Source organism: Plecotus auritus, assembly GCF_963455305.1.
Source record: "Plecotus auritus genome assembly, chromosome: X".
Taxonomy (NCBI): domain Eukaryota; kingdom Metazoa; phylum Chordata; class Mammalia; order Chiroptera; family Vespertilionidae; genus Plecotus; species Plecotus auritus.
In genome coordinates, this window is record NC_137784.1 from 114,643,815 (window position 1) to 114,667,075 (window position 23,261).

General features: G+C 41.3%; 1 protein-coding gene across 1 annotated transcript; it reads right to left on the minus strand.

Annotated features, from left to right (window-relative positions):
* Nucleotides 1–513: 513 nt before the first annotated feature.
* MMGT1 (membrane magnesium transporter 1) lies at nt 514–21,569 on the minus strand. The gene is made up of 4 exons (XM_080652363.1): nt 21,218–21,569; nt 14,702–14,754; nt 3,600–3,703; nt 514–1,510 (listed from the first exon to the last, which is right to left on the minus strand). Exons 1-4 carry the CDS (start codon nt 21,294–21,296, stop codon nt 1,351–1,353), a joined length of 396 nt encoding a protein of 131 aa, XP_080508489.1. The 5' UTR covers nt 21,297–21,569; the 3' UTR covers nt 514–1,350.
* Between the last annotated feature and the right edge of the window lie 1,692 nt (nt 21,570–23,261).

Consider the following 23,261-nt stretch of genomic DNA (forward strand, 5'->3'; position numbering starts at 1 on the left):
ACCACCAAGGGGCAGATGCTCAATGCAGGAGCTGCCCCCCTGGTGGTCAGTGCACTCCCACAGTGGGAGTGCTGCTCGGCTGACTGGGATAAGCAGCTGCTCCCGCAGTGGGAGCAGCCACTAGCAGGCCCAGGGTGAGGCCGAATCTCTGCACCTATCAAATACCTGAGACAACCCAGACTTTGGCGTGACCCCACCAGTTGATGCAGGCCCTCTAAGGTATGTTCTAGAAAGAGCATGGGGAGCTAGCATAGGTGGATGGCAAGAGGGATGTGACTGTGGACCCTCAAGGGAGGCTGTCCTGATAGCTCAGGATCCTGGAGCACGGCTGTCCTGAACATCCCCAATGGTGTCACCGACCTGGCATCACACATCAAGGACATTCACCGAGTGGCTTTGGGGTGCAAGCTCTCCACCAGGTCCCTCCAGGTCACAAAACATGCCTTTACCCAAGACATTACCCCGAAATATCAGCTCAGACAAATTTTCTCATTCAGCAGTCACTCAGAGGGCGAGTCCACAGCCACTCAGCTGACCAGGATGAGTGGCACTCCCACAGTGGGCTGATTCCCACAGGCCACTCCCCCCCACCAGTGCACAAATCTGTGCACCGGGCCTTTAGTAGCCAAGATATGGAAACAGCCCAAATGCCCATCAGTAGATGAGTGGATAAAAAGCTATGGTTCATTTACAAATGGATTACTAGCTGACAGTAAAAAGAAGGAAATCTTGCCTTTTGTGACAGCATGGATGGAGATGGAGAGTATTATGCTAAGTAAAATAAGCCAGAGTACCATATTATTTCACTTATATGTGCAATTTAATGAACAAAATAAACTAAGAAACAAAATAGAAACAAACTCACAGATACAAAGAACAAATTGACAGCTGTCAGAGGGGAAGGGGGTTGGAGGGCTAGGTGAAAAAGGTGAAAGGATTTAACAAAAACAACTCATAGACACAGACAACAGTATGGTGATTACCAGAGGGTGAGTGGGGTGAGGGAAGATAGAAGAGGGTAAAGGGGGTACAAATGGTAATGGAAAGAGACTTGACTTGGGGTGGTGAACACACAATACAATATACAGATGATACATTATAAAATTGTACACCTGAAACTTATATAATTTTATTAACCAATGTCACCCCAATAAATTCAATTAAAAAAATAAATAAATCTTGAAATTCTCCAAAAAAATAATTTGATTACAGTGTACAAACAAGGGCCATAGACTTGTTTTAGTTAGATCTAAAAGATCAATATAAATACTGATGGGGGGAGTGTTTTATACTCCAAACTCCAATATTCTAACTCTGTGTCCTGTACTGTTGTTATGATTTGTAAAAATCTTAACGACGCAGGGATTCAAGTTTTCGTAACTTCAACGATGTGTCAGAGGACAATGCATCTTGGTTTGAAGAATTTGTTGTATCTGAAGGCTGGAACAGTACTCTACCACGATGATTAAATACATAAAATGATGGGTGATTCCTTAATGTGTCAAATGCCCTTAAAAGAAAAGAAAGCATCAATTTTAGATATATCCTTATAAAAAGCCTATTTGAAAATAAGCAGGCTTCTGGTGAATTTTCAGTGGGTTATATTCTATGTTTAAATCCATGAAACCAGACCATAACTGGTAATCATACTGTATCTCATTTCTTTCTTGTATAAGGAAAATAAGAAACCTGGGAAAGCAATATATAGCCATAGAATTTTTAATTCAACCAGTCCTTCCAGTACACCTATGAATAACACAAGTACAGTAGGTCCTTGGGTTACGTCGGAGATCTGTTCCTATGGCGCGATGTAACGCAATTTTCTCTGTAAGTCGGAACCCACCTACATAATAAGCATCTACGTCACTCACATGGAGCACATACACAGGAGTAATGAAGTGAAACAGTACAAAAAATTTAAAAGAAAGATAACAATTCCTGACCTTTACTTGTGGTAAATAAATAATAAAAAACATAAAGCACATATGTATATATGTCGAAATGAAAGAACTTTTTTTTATAAATAAATGGGAGATGACCACATAACCATGAAACGACGTACATTGAGTCCGACGTAACCTGAGGACTGCCTGTAGTTACTCAACTTTAATCACCTCTGTAGATCTAACATAAGCCCATGCCAAATAGTCTTTTTAAAAAACCAGTACAGAGATTGTACCTTTGATTAGCCTCATTTGGCCATCACTATTCAAGCCCTATGATCATCTGAAAGACCTGTTTTCTAAACATAGTTCAAAGATCACAAAAAAATTCCTTAAATTTCTTTGGTTTTTCTGTACCTGCTGTTGTCCAAATTCATATATTTACCACCTAATAAAATCATATTTTGCTACCACCTACTTAATGCCATTCTGTTTTACTTCTTTCTTTCCTGGCCCTTTGCCTGTGATTCTTAGTAGACTCTTTGTAAGAACAGTAGTGGGTGATTACAGTGGCGTATCCTTTCTTCTCCAGTGAGAGATATGTGGTCTAATAAAGTTCACAATCAAGTGTATGGCTTTTAGTGTTGGTTTGTTTCTAAATATAAGTTTCCTGGAAAAAAAGAATTCTTCCTTTGATAAAAACTCAAATCTCAAAGTCAGCCCACCTAAAAATCCAAGTATATCCCCACATAAAACAGGAAGCCTGAGATGTGACTATTTAAAATGTAAAGTAAAAAGAGGTTGATTTCCCTCTAACACATAAATGTTTATTGTGAATCCTCCTAAGAAAATATTATAAAAGGTTAAATTTTCCAGAATAAAGAAAGTAGGTAAAGTCCAGAGATAGAAATAAACAAAGCTAAAGGATGATTTTATAAAAGAAATATTGCCCTGGCCAGTGTGGCTCAGTTGGTTGGGCATTATTCCATGCACTAAAAGATTGCCAGTTCAATTCCCCTTCAGGGCACATGCCCAGGTTGCAGGTGAGGACATTCAGGAGGCAGCTGATCAATGTTTCACTTTCACATCAGTGTTTCTCTCTACTCTCCCTTCATCTCGCTCTAAAAATCAATAAAAAGTCTTTTTAAAAAAGAAATATTGACAAGAAAAGCAAGCAAAGTTCACGAAAATAGCTTAGAAGAAGTACAGGAGAAAAAAAGAAAGCAGAATAAGAAATATACTTTAATCCAGCAGTAGAAAAGGGCCTGAGAACAGAGTTTATGTCACAGATTAGGTTCATGTAATAAAGGAAACAGAAAATCCCTTATTGTTCCAAAGAGAGAGCTGAGTCAGAGTACAAAAAGAGGAAAAAAGGAAGGAAGGAGAGGAAAGCAAAGAGAAGGAAGGAGATGGAGGGAAGGAAAAAAATTTCTGAGGGAATATCTTCCTATATATCTATTTCCATCCACCTATCTATCCAAACAACCAATAAGTAATTTTAAGCAAACACAACATCTTATTCTAATGTCAATAGCCTATCATTCAACTTCCATTTTCCTATCATATCAAACAGTGCCTCAATATCTTGATTTCATTATACAGACATATTGTATAATCAAAATGTTAAAACCAACTTTTAAGTACCAGAACACATACATTTATGTAAATGAAGCAAAACTCAAGAAATTAAACACTTACAAAAAGGGAAAAACTTACTTATTTTTTAGTTCTGAAGTGGCATCCATGTCTTTAAACTCCCCTGCAATATGAACTATACCATAACAGGTAACCGCAAAGGCCAGAAGTGTCTGAAGAACTATCTGTGAGCATAAAGATTACTAAATAAATACAAGTATTATTATAAACATTTACAATTTTATCTCCATAAAATTTTAGCCTCTAACATGTATTTCTCCCAGATCCTATCAAGGAGTCAATTCTCAGTTTAAAGATTTGGACTTAAACACTATAAAATGTATAAATTCCGTGGATTGGCTACAAAAAATACTTGTGGGTTTTGCTCAAATAGCAAAAACAGGTACTGAGCCCTAGCCAGCTTGACTCAGTGGATACAGCGTTGGCCTGTGGACTGAAGGGTCCTGGGTTAGATTCTGGTCAAGGGCACATACCCGAGTTGCAGGCTCGATCCCCAGTAGGGGGCGTGCAGGAGGCAGCCAATCGGTGGGTCTCTCTCATCATTGATGTTTCTATATCTCTCTTCCTCTCCTTTCCTCTCTGAAATCGATAAAAATATATTTTTAAAAAACAGGTACTGAGCCATTCAAAACTCAGTTATCAACTACTATTTACTTCCAAAAGCAACTAAGAATTTTTAATGTATTATTGTTAAATATCATCCTATATAATAAAAGGCTAATATGCAAATCAACTGAATGTGAACAACTGGTTGCTATGATGAGCACACTCCACTAGGGGGCAGACGCTCAATGCAGGATCTGCACCCTGGTGGTCAGTGCACTCCCACAGTGGGAGCACTGCTCAACCAGAAGCCAGGCTCACAGTTGGCAAGCGCAGCAGCAGTGGCAGGAGCCTCTCCCACCTCCTTGGCAGTGCTAAGGACCTCTTGGGGTAGTGGGCCTAAGCCAGCAGGCAGACATCCCCCGAGGGGTCCCAGACAGCGAGAGCACACAAGCCTGGATGAGGGACCCCACCCCAGTGCACAAATGTCGTGTGCCGGGCCTCTAGTAGAGTATAAAAAGAATACTCTTATCTCCCTCTTCCTTCCTCTGTAAAATCAATAAAAGAAATATATTTTTTATAAAAAGAACACTCTTACCCTCCACCCAGCTTAAGAAACAGAATATTACCAGTACCTTTCAAGTCCCATGTGTCCCTCTGCAATAATATTCTTCACCATCTCTCTCAAAGTTAACTACTGTCCCAAATTGTGTATTAATCTGTTTTTTTGCTTTTCTTTATAATTTTACCAGCTGTGTGTGTACCTCTAAAACATATATTGCTTACTTTTCCACACTTTGAATAATTTTTGGTGAGATTCATCCCTTTTGCTGTCCATTCATTTTCACTGTGTTTTGTATTCCATTATATGAAAACTAGTGGCCTGGTGCACAGATTTGTGCACACTGAAAGGAAATTAATTAGGAGAAATATTTTAATATCGCTATTTGCCCTTTCTCTATAATAGAAGTGTCAACCAAATTCACAATCAACAATGACAGATCAAAACACACATGTGCAATTGGCGCCAGCGAGAGCTTTATATGTATCATGCATGCACAAGTCAACTTAGCCTTTTATATATAGAATAAACTTGCTTAATTAGACCTGCTTTCTGATTTAGCTAAACTTTTTCCAGGCCAGTGAAGCACCCCAACTTCTCCTTTAAGGTAACTTTCAGCAACACAGCAGTAAATATCACATGAAGCATATTATTATTGTAGATCATGCAGGCATAACAAAAGGTAAAATATTTAACTGCAGCAGTGTTTGACTATATTCTGAGCAGTGAGAAAACCTGAAGTCATTTTCAAGGTTCACCATTTCTTACTTCTTTTTAGTGGGGTCAAGTTTTTAAACTTTCTAAATCCCTGTTTTCCAGCTAGTGAAAAGAAAATAGGACTCTACCGAGTCTCCTATCTACCTACTCCAGGACTTCTGTGAGGATCAAATGAGATGAGGCACAGGAAAATGCTTCGCAGACATTTAGTTAAAGTATAAAATGTTTGTACCTGGCTATAAAGCAAGTTGTGTTCCTGGGCTTAAGAAACTCCAAGGAGGCTAGTCACTAGGGAGAGGAAGCTGGGCGTTGCTATGTGACATCAGTGGTGCCCACCACCACTATTTCTGGGCTGGGCTAGGCTGTGGGCTGCATTTTGCGCCATGGGGTCTCAGCAGTGTCAGCTGCAATTTGGTGGGCTTTTGCTCTGGGGTGGTGGCAAAGCCTGTGTCGCACTTGGGGGAAGCTGAGTGTTGCTCTGTGGGCGCCAGGTCCACGGTGCTGTTTCTCTGTAAATGGCCAGTGCATGTCACAGCAACTCCTGCACTGAGCATCCGCCCCCTGGTGGTCAGTTAGGGTCATAGCAACCAGTTGGATGGTTGGACACTTAGCATATTAGCCTTTTACATATATAGACTAGAGGCCCGGTGCATGAAATTCATGCTTGGGGGGTGTCCCTCACCCCACCCTTACCCTCTCCAATTTGGGATCCCTTGAGGGATGTCCAACTGCCCGTTTAGGCCCGATCCTATTGATAGGACAGGGCCTAAATGGGCAGTCGGACATCCCTCTCACAATCCAGGACTGCTGGCTCCCAACCACTCGCCTGCCTGCCTGCCTGCCTGCCTGATTGCCCCTAACTGCTTCTGCCTGCCAGCCTGATCACCCCCTAACCACTCCCCTGCCAGCCTGATTGATGCCTAACTGCTCCCCTGCCAGCCTGTTTGCCCCTAATTGCCCTCCCCTGCAGGCCTGGTACCCCCCAACTGCTCTACCCTGCTGCCCTTCCCTGCAGGCCCGGTCACCCCCAACTTCCCTCTGCCGGCCTGGTCACCCCTAACTGCCCTCCCCTGCAGGCTTGAACTCCCCCAACTGCCCTCCCTTGAAGGCCTGGTCCCTCCCAACTGCCCTCCCCTGCTGGCGTGATCACCCACAATAGCCCTCCCTTGCAAAACTGGTCCCTCCCAACTGCCCTTCCCTGCTGGACATCTTGTGGCAGCACTCTTGTGTCCACATGGGGGAAGCCATCTTGTGTGTTGGAGTGATGGTCAATTTGCATATTAGTCTTTTATTATATAGGATAGAGGCCTGGTGCATGGGTGGGGGCCAGCTGGTTTGCCCTGAAGGGTGTCCCGGATCAGGGTAGGGGCTCCCTTGGGGCATGGGGCGGCCTGGGAGAGGGGCCTGTGGCGATTTGGAGGCCAACCATGCCCCCCTGTGACCCAAGTGGAGGCCCTGGTATCTGGGATTTATTTATCTTCTACAATTGAAACTTTGTAGCCTGGAGTGGAGGCCAGGGCTGCGGGAGCTTGGCTTTCTCCATCGCCGGGGGCAACTAAAGCCTCCTGCTCTCTCCAGCTCCGTGGCTGCTGCCATTTTTGTTGAGATTTATTTATCTTCTATAGTTGAAACTTTGTAGCCTTGAGCGGAGGCCAGGGCTGCGGAAGCTGGGCTTCCTCCATTGCCAGGGAAATACAAGCCACCTGCTCGCTCTGCTCTGAGGCCGCAGCCAACTTGGTTGGGTTAATTTGCATACTCGCGCCTTATTGGCTGGTGGGTGTGGCTTGTGGTGTAGCGGAGGTACGGTCAATTTGCATATTATTCTTTTATTAGATAGGATAGCACAATTTATCCATTTTACTTTTGATGGTTATGTGGGCTGTTTCCTGTGTGTTACTTTTACAATGTCAATATGGATATCCTTGTGTGTATCTCCTGGTGCATGGGACTAGAATCACTGGTGTAGCGTGTACACATATTCAACTGTATTAGGTAGCATTAAACTGCTTTCCAAACAAGTTGTGCAAGCAAAAAGTTGCATGCTTGACATTAACTGACATGAATTTATAGGCATATTTTATTTTCTTGATTGTGATTTCATTTACTTTTTAAAATTTCTAATTTGTAAACAGAAGAAAGTTATTTTATTAAATATTTTTACTGATTTCAGAGAGGAAGGGAGAGGGAGAGAGATAGAAACATCAATGATGAGAGAGAATAATTGACCGGCTGCCTCCTGCATGGCCCCTACTGGGGATCGAGCCTGAAACCCAGGCATGTGCCATTGACTAGAATCAAACCTGGGACCCTGCAGACTTCAGGATGATACTCTATCCACTGAGCCAAACTGGTCAGGGCCAGAAGAAAGTTATTTTAAATAGACATAAATGAATGTGTGTTCATCTATCACAAATCCAAAGTGATGGGAGAACAAGTTAATAGCCACATTTACCATATACTTAATCACATACAATTAAAGGCAAAATGAGCCACAACCTATTACTCTATCTAAATTAAAACCTAATGACATATGTTATACCAGTTTACATTCCTACCACCAGTGTACCACAATAACTTTCATGCAATGCAATCATAGGCACTATTAAAAAGAATGTGGTAAATCTGTAAATGGTCATGAAAATATGTCAAGATAAATTAAGTAATAAAAATCTAATTACAGAACTATAAATAGCCTAGTGGTATGGGTCGGTGGTTAAGCATAGACCCATGCAACAAGAGGTGCTGATTCCCACATGCCTGGGTTTCTGGCTCAATCCTTGGTGGGGGTGTGCCAGGGCAGCCAATCAATATTCTCTCTCATTGACACTTACGTAAGTCTCTCCCTTTCCCTTCCTATCTCTCTCTAAAAATATCAATAAAAGTATGTTTTAAAAAAACAAACAAAAACTAAACACACACCCACACACACACACACACACACACACACATATATATATACCCATGCATAACTTTTTAAAAGAAAACCTCTCTGTTTTGATTAGCTGAAACTATACAGACATAAATAAAGATAATGTTGTTTATGCATGGGAAGAAAACTGTACTGTACCATACAAACTATTCAGAATAGAAGTAGAAATGCTGAGCAATGGAGGGAAAGAAGATGGCTGCTGACCAGAAGGCAGACTGCAAGATAGTGTGTAAGTGAGAAAACAAAGGGAGAGTGTATGGTCCCACGGAGAGTGTTTGTTGGTGAGTTGAGGGTCATCTATACTCCAGGAGATGGTGGGGGACTGCTGGACAGGGCTCCCCTGACCAGGCAATCCCCACTGCAGCTGAGTTCCCTCCCAGAGCAACCGGATCGGACATGAAGACCGCGCCATCTTGAAGGGGAAAGTGGATGTTATCGGAAGCCTGAAAATCTACAACTACAGCACCCACCGAACAGCTGCGAACCCAAGAACATCGGTCCCCGAATGGTGCAAGCACAAGGATTCAGAGGAGCTCTACACTCCACCATGGAAAGGAGAGACAGAACTACATAACCAGACACCCAGAGAAGAGATATCATGGGGAGACAAAAAAACAGCCTGCATATAAAAGAAAAGCAGGCATCACCAGAAAAGGAAGTAAATTAAATACATGCAAGCAACCTGTCAGAGAAAAAATTCAGAGAAATGGTCATAAGGTGGCTGAAAAGAATGGAAGACAAATTCGACAATATGTGTAAGAACCAAGAGGAAATGAAGAAGAAGAAATTAGAAAAGACATCACTACTATAAAGAACTCAATAGAACGCATCAAGAGTAGACTAAAAGAAGCAGAGGACCACATCAGTGAGCTACAAGAGAGGGTAGTAAAAAATACCAAACTAAAACAGCTTCTAGGAAAAAAAATGAAAAAGCAGGAGGAGAGCCTAAGGGAATTTTGGGACAACATGAAACAAAACAACATCTGCATACAGAAGGAGAGGAAACTGAGCAAGGAATAGAAAACCTGTTTGAAGAAATAATGACAGAAAACTTTCCTGATATAGGGAAGAAAAAAAACACACAAATCCAAGAAGCTCAGAGTCCCAGGCAAAATGAACCCCAAAAGACCGATGCCAAGGAACATTATAATTAAATTGGCAAACACCAATGACAAAGTAAGAATATTAAAAGCAGCCAGAGAGAAACAGAGAGTTACCTACAAAGGAATCCCCATCAGGCTAGGAACTGATTTCTCAACAGAAACACATCAGGCCAGAAGGGAATGGAATGAAATATACAAAGTCATGCAAAGGAAGGGTCTGAATGCAAGAATACTGTACCCAGCAGGGCTATCAATCAAAATTGAAGGTGAAATCAGGATCTTGACAGACAAAAAAGGACTAAGGAGTTAATTACCACCAAACCAGCAATGCAAGAAATGTTAAAGGGTCTGCCGTAAAAAAAAACACAAAAAAAAACAGAAATAGGAAGCAAAGAAGGAACACAGGGGTAAAGAATAAAAATGGCGACAAATACCTATCAATAATAACTTTATATGTAAATGGATTAAATGCCCCAATCAAAAGACATAGGGTAACGGATTGGATAAGAAAACATGACCCATATATCTGCTGTCTAAAAGAAACCCACCTCAGAAAAAAAGACGCACACAGACAGAGGGTGAAGGGATGGAAAAAGGTTTTTCAGGTGAATGGAAATGAAAAATAAGCTGGGGTAGCAATACTTATAGCTGACAAATTAGATCTCAAAATGAAGGACATAAAAAGAGATAAGGAAGGCCACTTCATAATACTAAGGGGAGCAATACAACAAGAAGAAATAACTCTGGTAAAAATATACGTACCCAATACAGGAGCACCCAAATACATAATAAAAAATCCTGGAGGATATCAAGGGAGAGATTGACAACAATACAATCATAGTAGGAGACTTTAATACCCCACTATCACCATTGGACAAATCCTCTAAACAAAAAATCAGCAAAGAAACATCAATCCTAAATGACTCACTAGACCAGATGGAATTAATCGACATCTACAGAATATTTCACCCCAAAGCCACAGAATATACATTCTTCTCAAGTGTACATGGGTCATTTTCAAAGACAGACCATATGTTGGGACATAGGCAAAGTCTCTTCAAATTCAAGAAGATAGTAATCCTATCAAGCATCTTCTCAGATCACAGTGGAATAAAACTGGAAATCAACTACAATAAAAACAATCCAAAAAAATCAAACACATGGAGACTAAATAGCATGCTATTAAACAATGACTGGGTTACCAGAGGGATCAAAGAAGAAATAAAAAACATCATGGCAACAAATGACAATGAAAACACTACAATCCAAAATCTATAGGACACAGCGAAAGCAGTCTTGAAAGGGAAGTTCATAGAATACAAGCCTACAACAAAAAAACAAGAAACAATGGTAATAAATTACCTAACCCTACAACTCAAAGAGTTAGAAAGAGAGCAACAAGAAAAGCCCAGTGTAAGCAGAAGGAAGGAAATAATAAAGATCAGAGTGGAGATAAAAAACATAGAGACCAAAAAGACAATACAAAAGATCAACAAAACCACGAGCAGGTTCTTTGAAAGGATAAACAAGGTTGATGAACCTCTAGCCAGGCTCACCAAGAAGCAAAGGGAGAGGACCCAAATAAACAAAATCAGAAATGAAAGAGGTGAAATAACAACAGACTCCACCAAAATACAAAGGATTGTTAAAAAAATACTATGAACAACTCTATTCCAACAAACTGGAAAACCTGGAGGAAACGGACATATTCTTAGAAAAATACAACCTCCCAAAACTCAATCAGGAAGAATCTAAACACCTCAATAGGCCAGTAACTATGGAAGAAATTGAAGCAGTCATCGAAAAGCTTCCAGCAAACAGAAGCCCGGGGCCAGATGGCTTCACAGGGGAGTTTTACCCAACATTCAAGGTAGAACTAAAACCTATCCTCCTCAGACTATTCCAAACAATTCAAGAGGAAGGAACACTTCCAAGCTCATTCTATGAAGCCAGCATCATAATACCAAAACCAGATGAAGACAGCACAATGAAAGAGAATTACAGGCCAATATCCCTCATGAACAAAATTCCAGCAAATAGGATCCAGCAGTACATCAGAAAGATCATACACCATGACCAAGTAGGATTTATCCCAGGGATGCAAGGATGGTACAATATCCACAAATCAATAAACGTGATACATCACATAAACAAACTGAGAGATAAAAGTCACATAGTCATATCAATTGATGCAGAAAAAGCATTTGACAAAATCCAACACCCTTTCTTGATAAAAACTCTCAGCAAGGTGGGAATAGAAGGATCATACCTCAACATAATAAAAGCCATATATGATAAACCCACAGCCAACATCATACTCAATGGGCAAAAACTAAAGCCATTTCCCCTAAGAACAGGAACAAGACAGGGATGCCACTCTCACCACTCCTGTTCAACATAGTACTGAAAGTGTTAGCCATTGCAATTAGGCAAGAAGAAGAAATAAAAGGCATCCAAATTGGAAAAGAAGAAGTAAAGCTGTTCTTATTTGCAGATGACATGATATTGTACATAAAAAACCCGAAAGACTCCATCAAAAAACTATTAGACTTAATAAATGAATTCGGAATGTAGCAGGATATAAAATTAACGCCAAGAAATCAATGGCATTTCTATACACCAACAGTAAACTTACAGAAAGAGAGACTAAAAAAGCAATCCCATTTACCATCGCACCAATGAAATTGAGATACCTAGGAATAAACTTAACTAAGGAAGTAAAAGACTTATACGTGGAAACCTACAAGACACTGAAAAAATTGATAGAGGGAGACGTAAACAGATGGAACAACATAACATGTTTATGGATTGGTCGAATCAACATCATTAAAATGTCCATACTACCCAAAGCAATCTATAGATTCAATGCGCTCCAGATTAAAATACCAATGGCATATTTCACAGACCTAGAAAGAACTCTCCAAAATTCATCTGGAATTAAAAAAAAAAGACCCCGAATAGCCACAGAAATCCTGAGAAAGAAGAACAAAGTAGGTGGGATCTCAATACCAGATTTCAAGCTGTATTACAAAGCCACTGTTCTCAAAACAGCCTGGTACTGGCACAAGAACAGATATATAGACCAATGGAATAGAATAGAGAACGCAGAAATCGACCCAAACCACTATGCTCAATTAATATTTGACAACGGAGGCATAAACATACAATGGAGTCAAGACAGTCTCTTCAATAAATTGTGTTGGGAAAATGGACAGATACATGCAAAAAAATGAAACTAGATCACCAACTTACACCATACACAAAAATAAACTCAAAATGGATAAAGGATTTAAACATAAGACGGGAAACCATAAAAATACTAGAGGAATCCACAGGCAGAGAAATCTCAGATATATGCCGCAGCAATTTCTTCACCGATACCGCTCCTATGGCTATGGAAACTAAAGAGAAAATAAACAAATGGGACTACATCAAAATAAAAATGCTTTTGCACAGCAAAAGAAACCATCAACAAAACAACAAGGAAGCCCACTGCATGGGAGAACATATTTGCAAATGTTATCACTGATAAAGGTTTAATCTCCAACATCTACAGAGGACTTATATAACTAAATAAAAGGAAGATAAATGATCCAATAAAAAAATAGGCAACGGACCTAAATAGATACTTTTCGAAAGAAGACAGAAGGAAGGCCAAGAGACATATGAAAACATGCTCAAAGTCACTAATTATCCGAGAGATGCAAATCAAAACAACAATGCGGTACCATCTCACACCTGTCAGAATGGCAACCATCAACAAACGACAAGTGTTGGTGAGGATGCAGAGAAAAAGGAACCCTCGTGCACTGCTGGTGGGAATGCAGACTGGTGCAGCCACTGTGGAGAACAGTATGGAGTTTCCTCAAAAAACTGAAAAATGGAACTGCCATTTGACCCAGTAATCCCACTTCTAGGAATATATCCCAAGAAACTAGAAACACCAATCAGAAAGGATATATGCACCCCTATGTTCATAGCAGCACAATTCACCATAGCTAAGATTTGGAAACAGCCTAAATGCCCATCAGCAGACGAGTGGATTAGAAAACTATGGTACATCTACACAATGAAATACTACGCTGCTATAAAAAAGAAGGAAGTTTTACCATTTGCAGCAGCATGGATGGACCTGGAGAGCATTATGTTAAGTGAAATAAGCCAGGCAATGAATGAAAAATACCACATGATCTCACTCATTTATGGAAAATAAAGAACATTATAACCTGATGAACAAAAAGATACATACAGAGGCAGTAAAGCACTGAACAGACTGTCAAATTACAGCGGGTAGGCTGGGGAGTGTTGGGGAGGGGGTGGAAGAGATCAACCAAAGGACTTGTATGCATGCATAGAAGCACACCAATGGACACAAGACACTGGGGGAGGGGATGAGGGCATGCGACAGGGGGTAGGGGAGGCTGGGGGAAGGTCAATGGGGAAAAAAAGGAGATATATGTACTACTATATGTAATACTTTAAACAATAAAAAAAAGACAAAAGTGGGAAAAAAATAAAAATAACAAATAAAAAATAAAAAGAAATTCTGAGCAATAGAGTCAGGTTTTTTTTTAATGGGGTCTGTTTGTTTTACTTTTTACACTTATTGTTTGATTCTGTTATAACGAACTTACTATTTTGTAATTTAAAATGCAATAAAGATAAAAATTGTCTTTGAAGTTCACACATATCATTTTAGTTTAAAATAACACTTCCTTGTTTTTCTTTAATTTTACCTCCTATGTATATGTTCCTAAACAATGTTTTGTTAGTTTTGCTTGTTCTTAAACTTTATATAACAAGAAAATTAAAAAAAAATAAAAACAAACAAAACACAACGAAGTTAAAGCCCTGGCGGAGTGGTTCAGTTGGTTAGAAGTCGTCTGGTACACCAAAAGGTTGTAGGTTCTATTCTCAGTCAGGACACATATCTAGGTTGCAGGTTCAATCCCTGATGGGCGGTACCAGACACATCTGATTGATGTTTCTTTTTTCTCTCTCTTTCTCTCTCTCCCCCTTCCTCTCTCTCTCTAAAATCAATGAAAACATATTCTGGGCTGAAGATTTTAAAAATGAAGTCAAACATTCAACTTTTTAAGTGCATCTCTGACTATGGAAGAGCAACTTCTATATAAAGACTATTTAAAATATAGTTCTAGAAACCAAACAGAATGCGTAAAAAATAGAGAACAGATGTAATTTCATGTCTGAAAATTTTTAATATAATAAAAATCAGTAAAAATACTACTATAAAGTATATGGTTAATTTTTTAAATCTATGTTAATAGAATATAAATGACCAACTTACATCTATTGGCAGTGATTCATCTTCCTTTTCCGTTAATCGCATATAAGAACGATCTATAAAACCAGAAGCACACCATTAAGAAAATTTTAGCTAATATTTCTTCCTTAAAATGCAAGCAAATCAATATACCAAAGAAGCAGCTTACTTATATGCTACATAAAGTTATGCTAATCCTGGATTCCTCAAAAACCTCTGTCTTCTAAGGTAATCAGCCTGGTCTTGAGCTATTGAATTCTCATCATAACCTGCTTTGTACCCTTAAAAAATGAGGTAAGAGTGAACGGTATAGAACTTGTATGCATATATGCATAACCCATAGACACAGACAATAGTGCTGAAGGCCTGGGGTGGGGGTGGTTTAGAAGAGGTCAAAGGGGGGAAAGACATATGTAATACTTTCAACAATAAACATTTAAGAGTTTCATAGTTTAAAAAAAGAGTGAAAAGTAAGCAAGTATGAGGAAGAAACACATAATTTTTCTTTCATTACCACAGGAAAACTAGAATTCTCTGAAACGAATCATTTCTTTCACTAACTGGTCAAAGAAATCACAATTATTTTAAAACTAATAAGCTTACAGAAATCTCCACTCTGATATAATATCACCATCACATTTAATTGGTAGGGAAATGTTTTTCCTGAGAGAATATGCTGGGGCAGTGGTGGGATAGGAAAAAATCCAGGACATAAATTTCTGCCTCTATTATCTATATATATAAAAGCCTACGCGACCAAATGACTGAACAACCGAAGGACTGGTCAATGTGTCACTATGATACGCACTGACCACCAGGGGGCAGACGCTCAAAGCAGGAGCTTCCCCCTGGTGGTCAGTGTGCTCCCACAGCAGGAGCGCTGCTCAGCTGATCGACGGGCACCAAATGCAGGGCTCGCGGCTGGTGGCGCAAGCCTCTCCTGATCAGGACTGACTGGGCCCAAGCCTGCAGCAGGTGTAGAAGGACTGGAATGAGTGGGAGCAGCACAGCACCCAGCTCAGGCTCGGGCTGCTCCACAGCCACCTGCCACTTCCTGCACTACTTCGTGCTGTGCAGGATTAACGTGGACAGTGGACTGGAGCCCAATGAGCAGGCAGATAAGGCTGGGCTGTGGCAGCATGGAGGTCCACTGATCTCCACAGGCCAGGCTGAGGGACCCCACCAGTGCATGAATCGGTGCACTGGGCCTCTAGTAAAAATATAAAATGCTGATTCTATATGAAGCTTGCACAATCCCTATTTAATAATGTATTGTAAAATAAAGAAGCCAAATAGTTGTGAGTAAACATGATTGGCTCTTAAAAGAGAATTTGTTTAGAGATATTTCCAGAGTTCTTTCTTACAGAGTTTATCATAAGGACAAATGTAAAAGAAAAATCAAACCAATACCAAAAGTAGGTTTTGCCTAACTTCCTACTGTCTGTTCAGATCCCAGCTAGCTTTTTCATTGCTTGAAATCTAATCTGACTCTCTAATACTACCTTTAACCAGGCACTTCCACATCTGTAAAACTAAGGGGCTGGACTTCAATGATCTTGCTCTAGGACCTTAAAATTTTACAGCTGAAGCCCATGGTAGAAAATGCTGCAGCACAGAGAAAACCAAGATGGCGGCTTAGGTAAGCACCTAAACTGCTGCCTCACACAACAATTTCAAAACTACAACTAAAAGACAGAACGGACACCATCCAGAACCACAGGAAGGCTGGCTGAGTGGAAATTCTACAACTAGAAGGAAAGAGAAAAGCTCACAGAGAATCAGAGGAGTGGCAAAGGGCTGAGGTACGGAGACACGCGCGCAGACAGGAAGGGCGGCTGAGTGCCTGGCTGACTTTCTCTGGCGGGAGGGGGAAGGAAGCCCCCGACTGCACTGAATCCCAGTTCCGACTGCACTGAACCCCAGTTCCGGGTGAAACCCCGTGGACCCAGGCTCATACAAGGGGAGTCTGGACTGTCAGGTAGAGAGAAAGGCACATGGAGACTTGGAAACTTGGGGGAGCCGCGGCGCGCAGGGGTCTGGAGGTGCGCGCTCGTGAGTGCTCGCAGAGAAGACTGAACGCGGAGGTTGCCGCAGGCTTTCCCTAGCGGAAGGGAGTTGGAAGTCCCTGACTGCACTGAACCCCAGTTCCGGGCGAGCCCCTGGGGACCCATGCTCTTACGGGGGGAATTTAGACTGTCAGGCGGAAACTCAGGGGAGCCGTGGAAGGCAGAGGTCTGGAGGCGTGTGCGCAAGGGCAGGGCTAATGGGAAGCCAAGACTGACTGCTCCGCCCTGAGACTCCGCCCCATCCAAGCTGAGCACAGAGGCTTTTGCAATTTTGCAAGTCTGATCCTATAAGGCTGTCTCCAGCACTGAACTTCTCCCAGCATAGACACAGCTAATCCTCACAGCCAACTGGCCTGGAGGTCAATTCCTCCCAGTGATACCAACAACAATTAAGACTTAACTACAACAAGGCTGTACACACAGCCCACAAAGGGGTGCACCAAGAGTGTCCACCTCAGGTTAACTGGGGAGGCTGACCCACTGGGCCATATAGGAAACCTAGCACACAAATCTACCCTACCAACTCAGGGAAGCAACGAAAATGCGGAGACAAAGAAACAGATCACAAACAAAAGAAATGGAGGAAAACAAACGACTGGATATAGAGTTCAAAACCACGGTTATAAGGTTTTTCAAGAATATCCTAGAAAAGGCTGATAAATTTAGCAAGACCCTCGAAGATATGAAAAAGGACCAACTAGAAATTAAACATACACTGACTGAAATAAAAAATGTTATACAGAGACCCAACAGCAGACTAGAGGAACGCAAGAATCAAGTCAAAGATTTGAAATACAAAGAAGCAAAAAACACTCAACCGGAAAAGTAAAAAGAAAAAAGAATCCAAAAAGTTGAAGACAGTGTAAGAAGCCTCTGGGACAACTTCAAGCGTACCAACATCAGAATTATGGGGGTGCCAGAAGAAGAGAGAGAGCAAGATACTGAAAACCTATTTGAAGAAATAATGACCAAAAACTTCCCCCACCTGGTGAAAGAAATAAACTTACAAGTCCAGGAAGCCCACAGAACTCCAAACAAAAGGAATCCAAAGAGGACCACACCAAGACACATCATAATTAAAATGCCAAGAGCAAAAGACAAAGAGAGAATATTAAAAGCAGCAAGAGAAAAACAGTTAGTTACCTACAAGGGAGCACCCATACGACTGTCAACTGACTTCTCAACAGAAACTATGCAGGCCAGACGGGAGTGGCAAGAAATTTTCAATGTGATGAATAGCAAGAACCTACAACCAAGATTACTCTACCCAGCAAAGCTATCATTCAGAATTGAAGGGTAGATAAAGAGTTTCACAGACAAGAAAAATCTAAAGGAGTTCATCACCACCAAACCAGTATTATATGAAATGCTGAAAGGTATTCTTAAAGAAGAGGAAGAAGAAAAAAGTAAAGATAAAAATTATGAACAACAAATACATATCTATCAACAAGTGAATCTAAAAATCAAGTGAATTAAAAATCTGAGGAACAGAATAAACTGGTGAATATAATAGAATCAGGGGCATAGAAAGGGAGTGGACTGATAATTCTCAGGGGGAAAGGGGGATGGGGGTGCAGGAAGAGACTGGACAAAAATTGTACACCTATGGATGAGGACAGTGCGGGGGAGGTAAGGGCAGAGGGTGGGGTGGGAACCAGCTGGAGGGGAGCTATGGGGGGAAAAAGGAGAAACAATTGTAATAATCTGAACAATAAAGATTTATTTAAAAAAAACTACACAGGAACATTAGAAACAAAAAAAAAAAGAGAGAAAGAAAATGCTGCAGCACAGAATCCTCCCCTCTTCTAAATAGGGCACTGCTTCTCAAAGGAATGTGCATGCAAATCACCAGGAGATCTGACTGAAATGCAGATTTGGTTTCAGTAGATCTGGAACAGGCATTTATAACTAGCTCCCAAGTGATTAAAATCATGCTGGTTTATTGACCACACTTGAGCCAACAAGGCTCTAGAATTGCCCCAACTCCAAGTACTTTTACATACTTTTAGCATGGCATTTATATCACTTTATTGTGATTATTTCTTGATCCATTTGTTTCTCCATTTGCCACTGAACTCCCTCAAGGGCATCACTTACTGCACCTCTAGCACAGGGGTGGGGAACGTCTGGCCCGTGGCCCATAAAAGGCCCTCAAACTAATTTGGTCTGTCCGTGCCAAGGCATTGGGGGTGAGCTAATTAATGTTTAACCAAATATAGCAGGCTAATTGTTAAGTTGATAATTTCGTATGGCCCTCGAATGATGTTATAAATATCCAAATGGTCCTTGGCAGAAAAAAGGTCCCCTACCCCTGCTCTAGCACCTAAGCACGATGCAATTTCAACCAATTCCCAGAGACTGAATTTCATAAAGTAGTGTAGCACATATGCTCTAGTCCAGTGGTCGGCAAACTGCGGCTCGCGAGCCACATGCAGCTTGCGAGCCGCGGTTTGCCGCTCTATTGACTAATGAGTTTGCCGACCGCTGACCTAGACTCTCAATTCCAATAATTACAGGCTGTTGTTGTTCCTTGTGATTAAGCCCCTATCCCAGTGTTCGGCAAACTCATTAGTCAACAGAGCAGCAAACCGCGGCTCGCGAGCCGCAGTTTGCCGACCACTGCTCTAGTCAAACTCCTTGTCTTTAAATCCTTGGCCCAAATTGTACTTTCTTATCTCTGTACTTTTGTGCAAGTTTCCTAGGTGTCTGTCTCAATTTCTTCATCTTTCAAAGATGATAGCAACAATAACAGCTACCTCAAAGGGCTTTTGGTAGGACTGAATTACAGAATACAAGTAAAATGCTTAGTTCAGTTCCTGGCACTTGATAAGCTCTTAATAATGTTAGTTATTATTATTGTCATTAAAGCTGGAGCACAGAACAGAGGAGACTGGGGAAACATGACAAATGTAACGTGATACCCTGGATTGATTCCTAGAATAGAAAGAGGGCATTAACGTCAAAACTAGTGATATGCAAATAAAAGCTAGACTTCAGTTAATAGTAATATACCAATGTCAGTTTTTCAGTTGTGACAATATACCGGGTAATATGTTATCAATGGTGGAAACTAAGTGAGGGATATAAAGTCACTCTCTGTAGTATCTTTGCAACTTTGCTGTAAATCTAAAACTTTTAAATAAAAATTTATTTAACAAATAATTTGCATTTCCTTCAGACAATGTCACAATACATGTATGTAATCAGTGGTTAAAATAATTGGATAATTTAAATTATATATAATAAACAGAACAAAAGGTTTTAACTTGAAAAAAATGGAGCTTTGAAGGAATTCACATTTCATTTTCTACTTTATTCCTAAATAAGGAAAGCAATCCAGCAAATAAAGAAATGAAGTTCATGTTTGAACTCATTTACTTCATTCAACAGATTTATTGAGTACATACTGTGCTAGCCACTGAAATTACAGCAAAGAACACAAAATAAACATTGTCCCTTCACTCATGGGCTCTATAGGCTAGGACTGGGGTCAGCCAACTTCACTTGTAAAGGGTCAGATAATAAATATTTTAGGATTTGCAGGCCATTCTGTTTTTACCACAAACTCAACTCTGCCCTTAGAAAGCAGACAGACAATACCTAGATGAATGGGTATGGCTGTGTGCCAATAAAACTTCATTAATGGACATTGGAACTTTGATTTTATATAACTGTCATGGATCGTAAAATGATATTCTTTTGCTTTTCCACCCCAACAAATAAAAAATGTAAAAACATTATTAGCTCACTACGAAAACAGGAGGGAGGCTGCATTTGGCCTACAAGCCAGAGTTTGCTGACCCTTGGTCTAGAAGGGAAGACGTCAAAACAGATCAACTGTTTAAAGATTGCACAGCATTCTCTGCTGGATTCCAAGTTTCTTCTTGATGATACCATTTTATCTGTACGATAAAGTACTTCAACTTTTTTTTCATTTAAACTTTCTGTCACTCTCTGTGACATGTCTCACCCAAGGTCACAGATTTAGCGGCAAAGCAGGTTTTTAAGAACCTGCCCTCCTGACTCCCCGTCCAGTGCTCTTTCCCCTGTACTAGACCCTACCTGAGGCAAATTGTCACTTAACTTCTCAGTCACTGCCTGAACAGCCCAGGAGTGCCCAAGATGCTGTCCACCTAGCTGTCATAGGACCATGAGCATCCAAGGTCCTCAATCTGACACTTGGCCTGATCAGCCCAGCGCTGGATCTGACATCACTTGTCCTGCATTCTCAGACTCCCTCTTTGCATGCCATGCAGTGCGCCTGTCAAGCTCTGAGCCCTCTCCCAGACACCCACTTCTAACGTTGCTTCAATCTACCACTGGGGAGCCCCGCACCGTTTCTTGTAGTTACCCCAAACTCTAAGGTCTCTAATGACCCTTCCTGGGACATTCGATTTGACACTCCCTCTGTGGTGCGCCCACACACCGCCCTTCGAAGTCCCCCCGGAACGGTCTGTGTCCCGCAAGCACTTACGCTGAGCAGCAGAAAAGGCCGCGTGTGCTAGGGCAAAGAGGCCAATGCCCACCAGCCCCTTCCACAGTGATAGTGCCATTATTCTGGATGAGCAGCAGCCCAAGAAAGCAGCGAAGGGCGGCAACGCAATTCCCTCTCCCAAAGGTGGTTGTCTACACAGCGCAGAAAAATGACGTCACTGGACCGCTGGGCGCGAGTGTCTCACAGAGGTGGGAAAACTAAAGAGCCTTCAGAAAACGGAAACAGAAATGCGAGGAAGGAGGAGAAAGGAGGGCGGCGGGTGGGGGTAGGGGTGGGAAAGGGAAGGAGGTCCGCGAGTGAGATCGCCTGTGTAGCATAGCACCGCTTCTCTGAGAGGGGAGGAGCGGCTGGGAGGAAGGGGGCTTAAAGGGAGAGGCAAAAGTGGACCAATGGGGAAGCTGAGAGGAAGCTGAGCGCTGACAAGGGGCAAGGGGCGGGGCCTATGGAGAGGCGGCTGAGGGAGAGTAGAGAGGCCTGGGTGTGGCAGAGGGGCGGGGACCTGGAGGCGGTGTTTAAAGGCTTTCCGTGCTGGGTTCTGTCACTGGCAGGGGATTTTCGGTTTGTTTGCTTGTTTTGTTTGTTGCTTTTCCCTCAAGCTGTGTCCTTTGTGTGTGTGTTGGCTTTCCCTATGCTTCGGCCTTTTGCGGACTGGCACTATGGGAGGAGGCAAGAGTGTGAAAGCGAGGAGGCGGGTGGGATGCAAAGGAAAACATCCAGGGTATTTGGAGCCCAAGACACGTGGCACCCTCGGGGCAAAGTTAGTTCCCTTATCCTTACCATCAAAAGGTCTTTAAGAACGACTCCCTCGCAGATTGGTAGCACAGCTGGAGTGTTTTGTAATGAAGAGAACGAGTTTACATTAGGGATAAATGATAGGGGAGGAATATATGGATGCTAAAAAGTCAGGCCCATCTTGTCTCTATCTCCCTCTGTCACTTTCTCTCTCTCATCAAAATAAAATGCACTCTCCTTTCGCATTTAATCTTTGTCTTTATTCCACAAAATGTAGATATTCAATAGTGAGGTTCTCCCCTTGAGCTCTTTTCACTCTGCTCTTCTTTGGCGAGCTCACCTATTCATTCCTTCTGCTTCAGCTTTCAGACATATTACAGTGATTCCAAATTGATGTCTCTATCTCAAATGTATCTCCCCAGCTCCAGACCTGCATTTCCATCTACCTGTTGGCCATTTAATTCTTTCCTCTTGCACTTTGAACTTAATATGGCCAAAACAGAATTCATCGTTTTTTGCCAAACTGTACCAGTACCCCCTGACTGGCACAGGGTTGTAAACTGCATATCACAAGGTAAATGCATAGTATGGTCAACATTCTTTCTCCTCAACCCAGTCAGAATTCTACCTTTTAGCTGCATCAGTTTAGTTTGGAAATGCCTATCCTGACCACCTCTTTTAAATTTGCAATCTTCCCATTCCCAATCCCCTCACATACTCTATGATTTACCTGTCTATAATAATAAAAGCATAATATGCTAATTAGACTGGACAGCCAAACGGCTTTCTGGATGAAGCCAGAACTGTGAGGGCCAAGCCCCTTGCACGAATTTTGTGCATTGGGCCTCTAGTATATTATATTTTTTGTTATTATTATTTACTATATACCTCTGGAATGTAAGTTCCAAGAGGACAAAGATTTCTGTCTGTATCTAGAACATTGCCTGTCATGTTGTAAGCATTCACATAAATGTTTGCTAAATGAATAAATTATAGGAAAGAATGAGGGATGGATATGCTCTTATTTGAAAGGATCTCTGTAGAGAGTCCTCCCATTACTTTGAATTGGGTTAAAAAATCTCTGTGAACTTACACACTCTTTAAAATTTTGATAATCATTTGATTATTGATTGACATTTTCTGATATACTTGAGCTTCTTCAAAGATGAAAAAACTAAAAAATAAAAGGTCTCCAAGAATTATCAGATTTCCTTAACTTAACCTATATATTTTTTTGTTCTGGGTCTCATTTTCCAAGCCTCTAATTATGATCCTTATTTTTCTCTGGGAA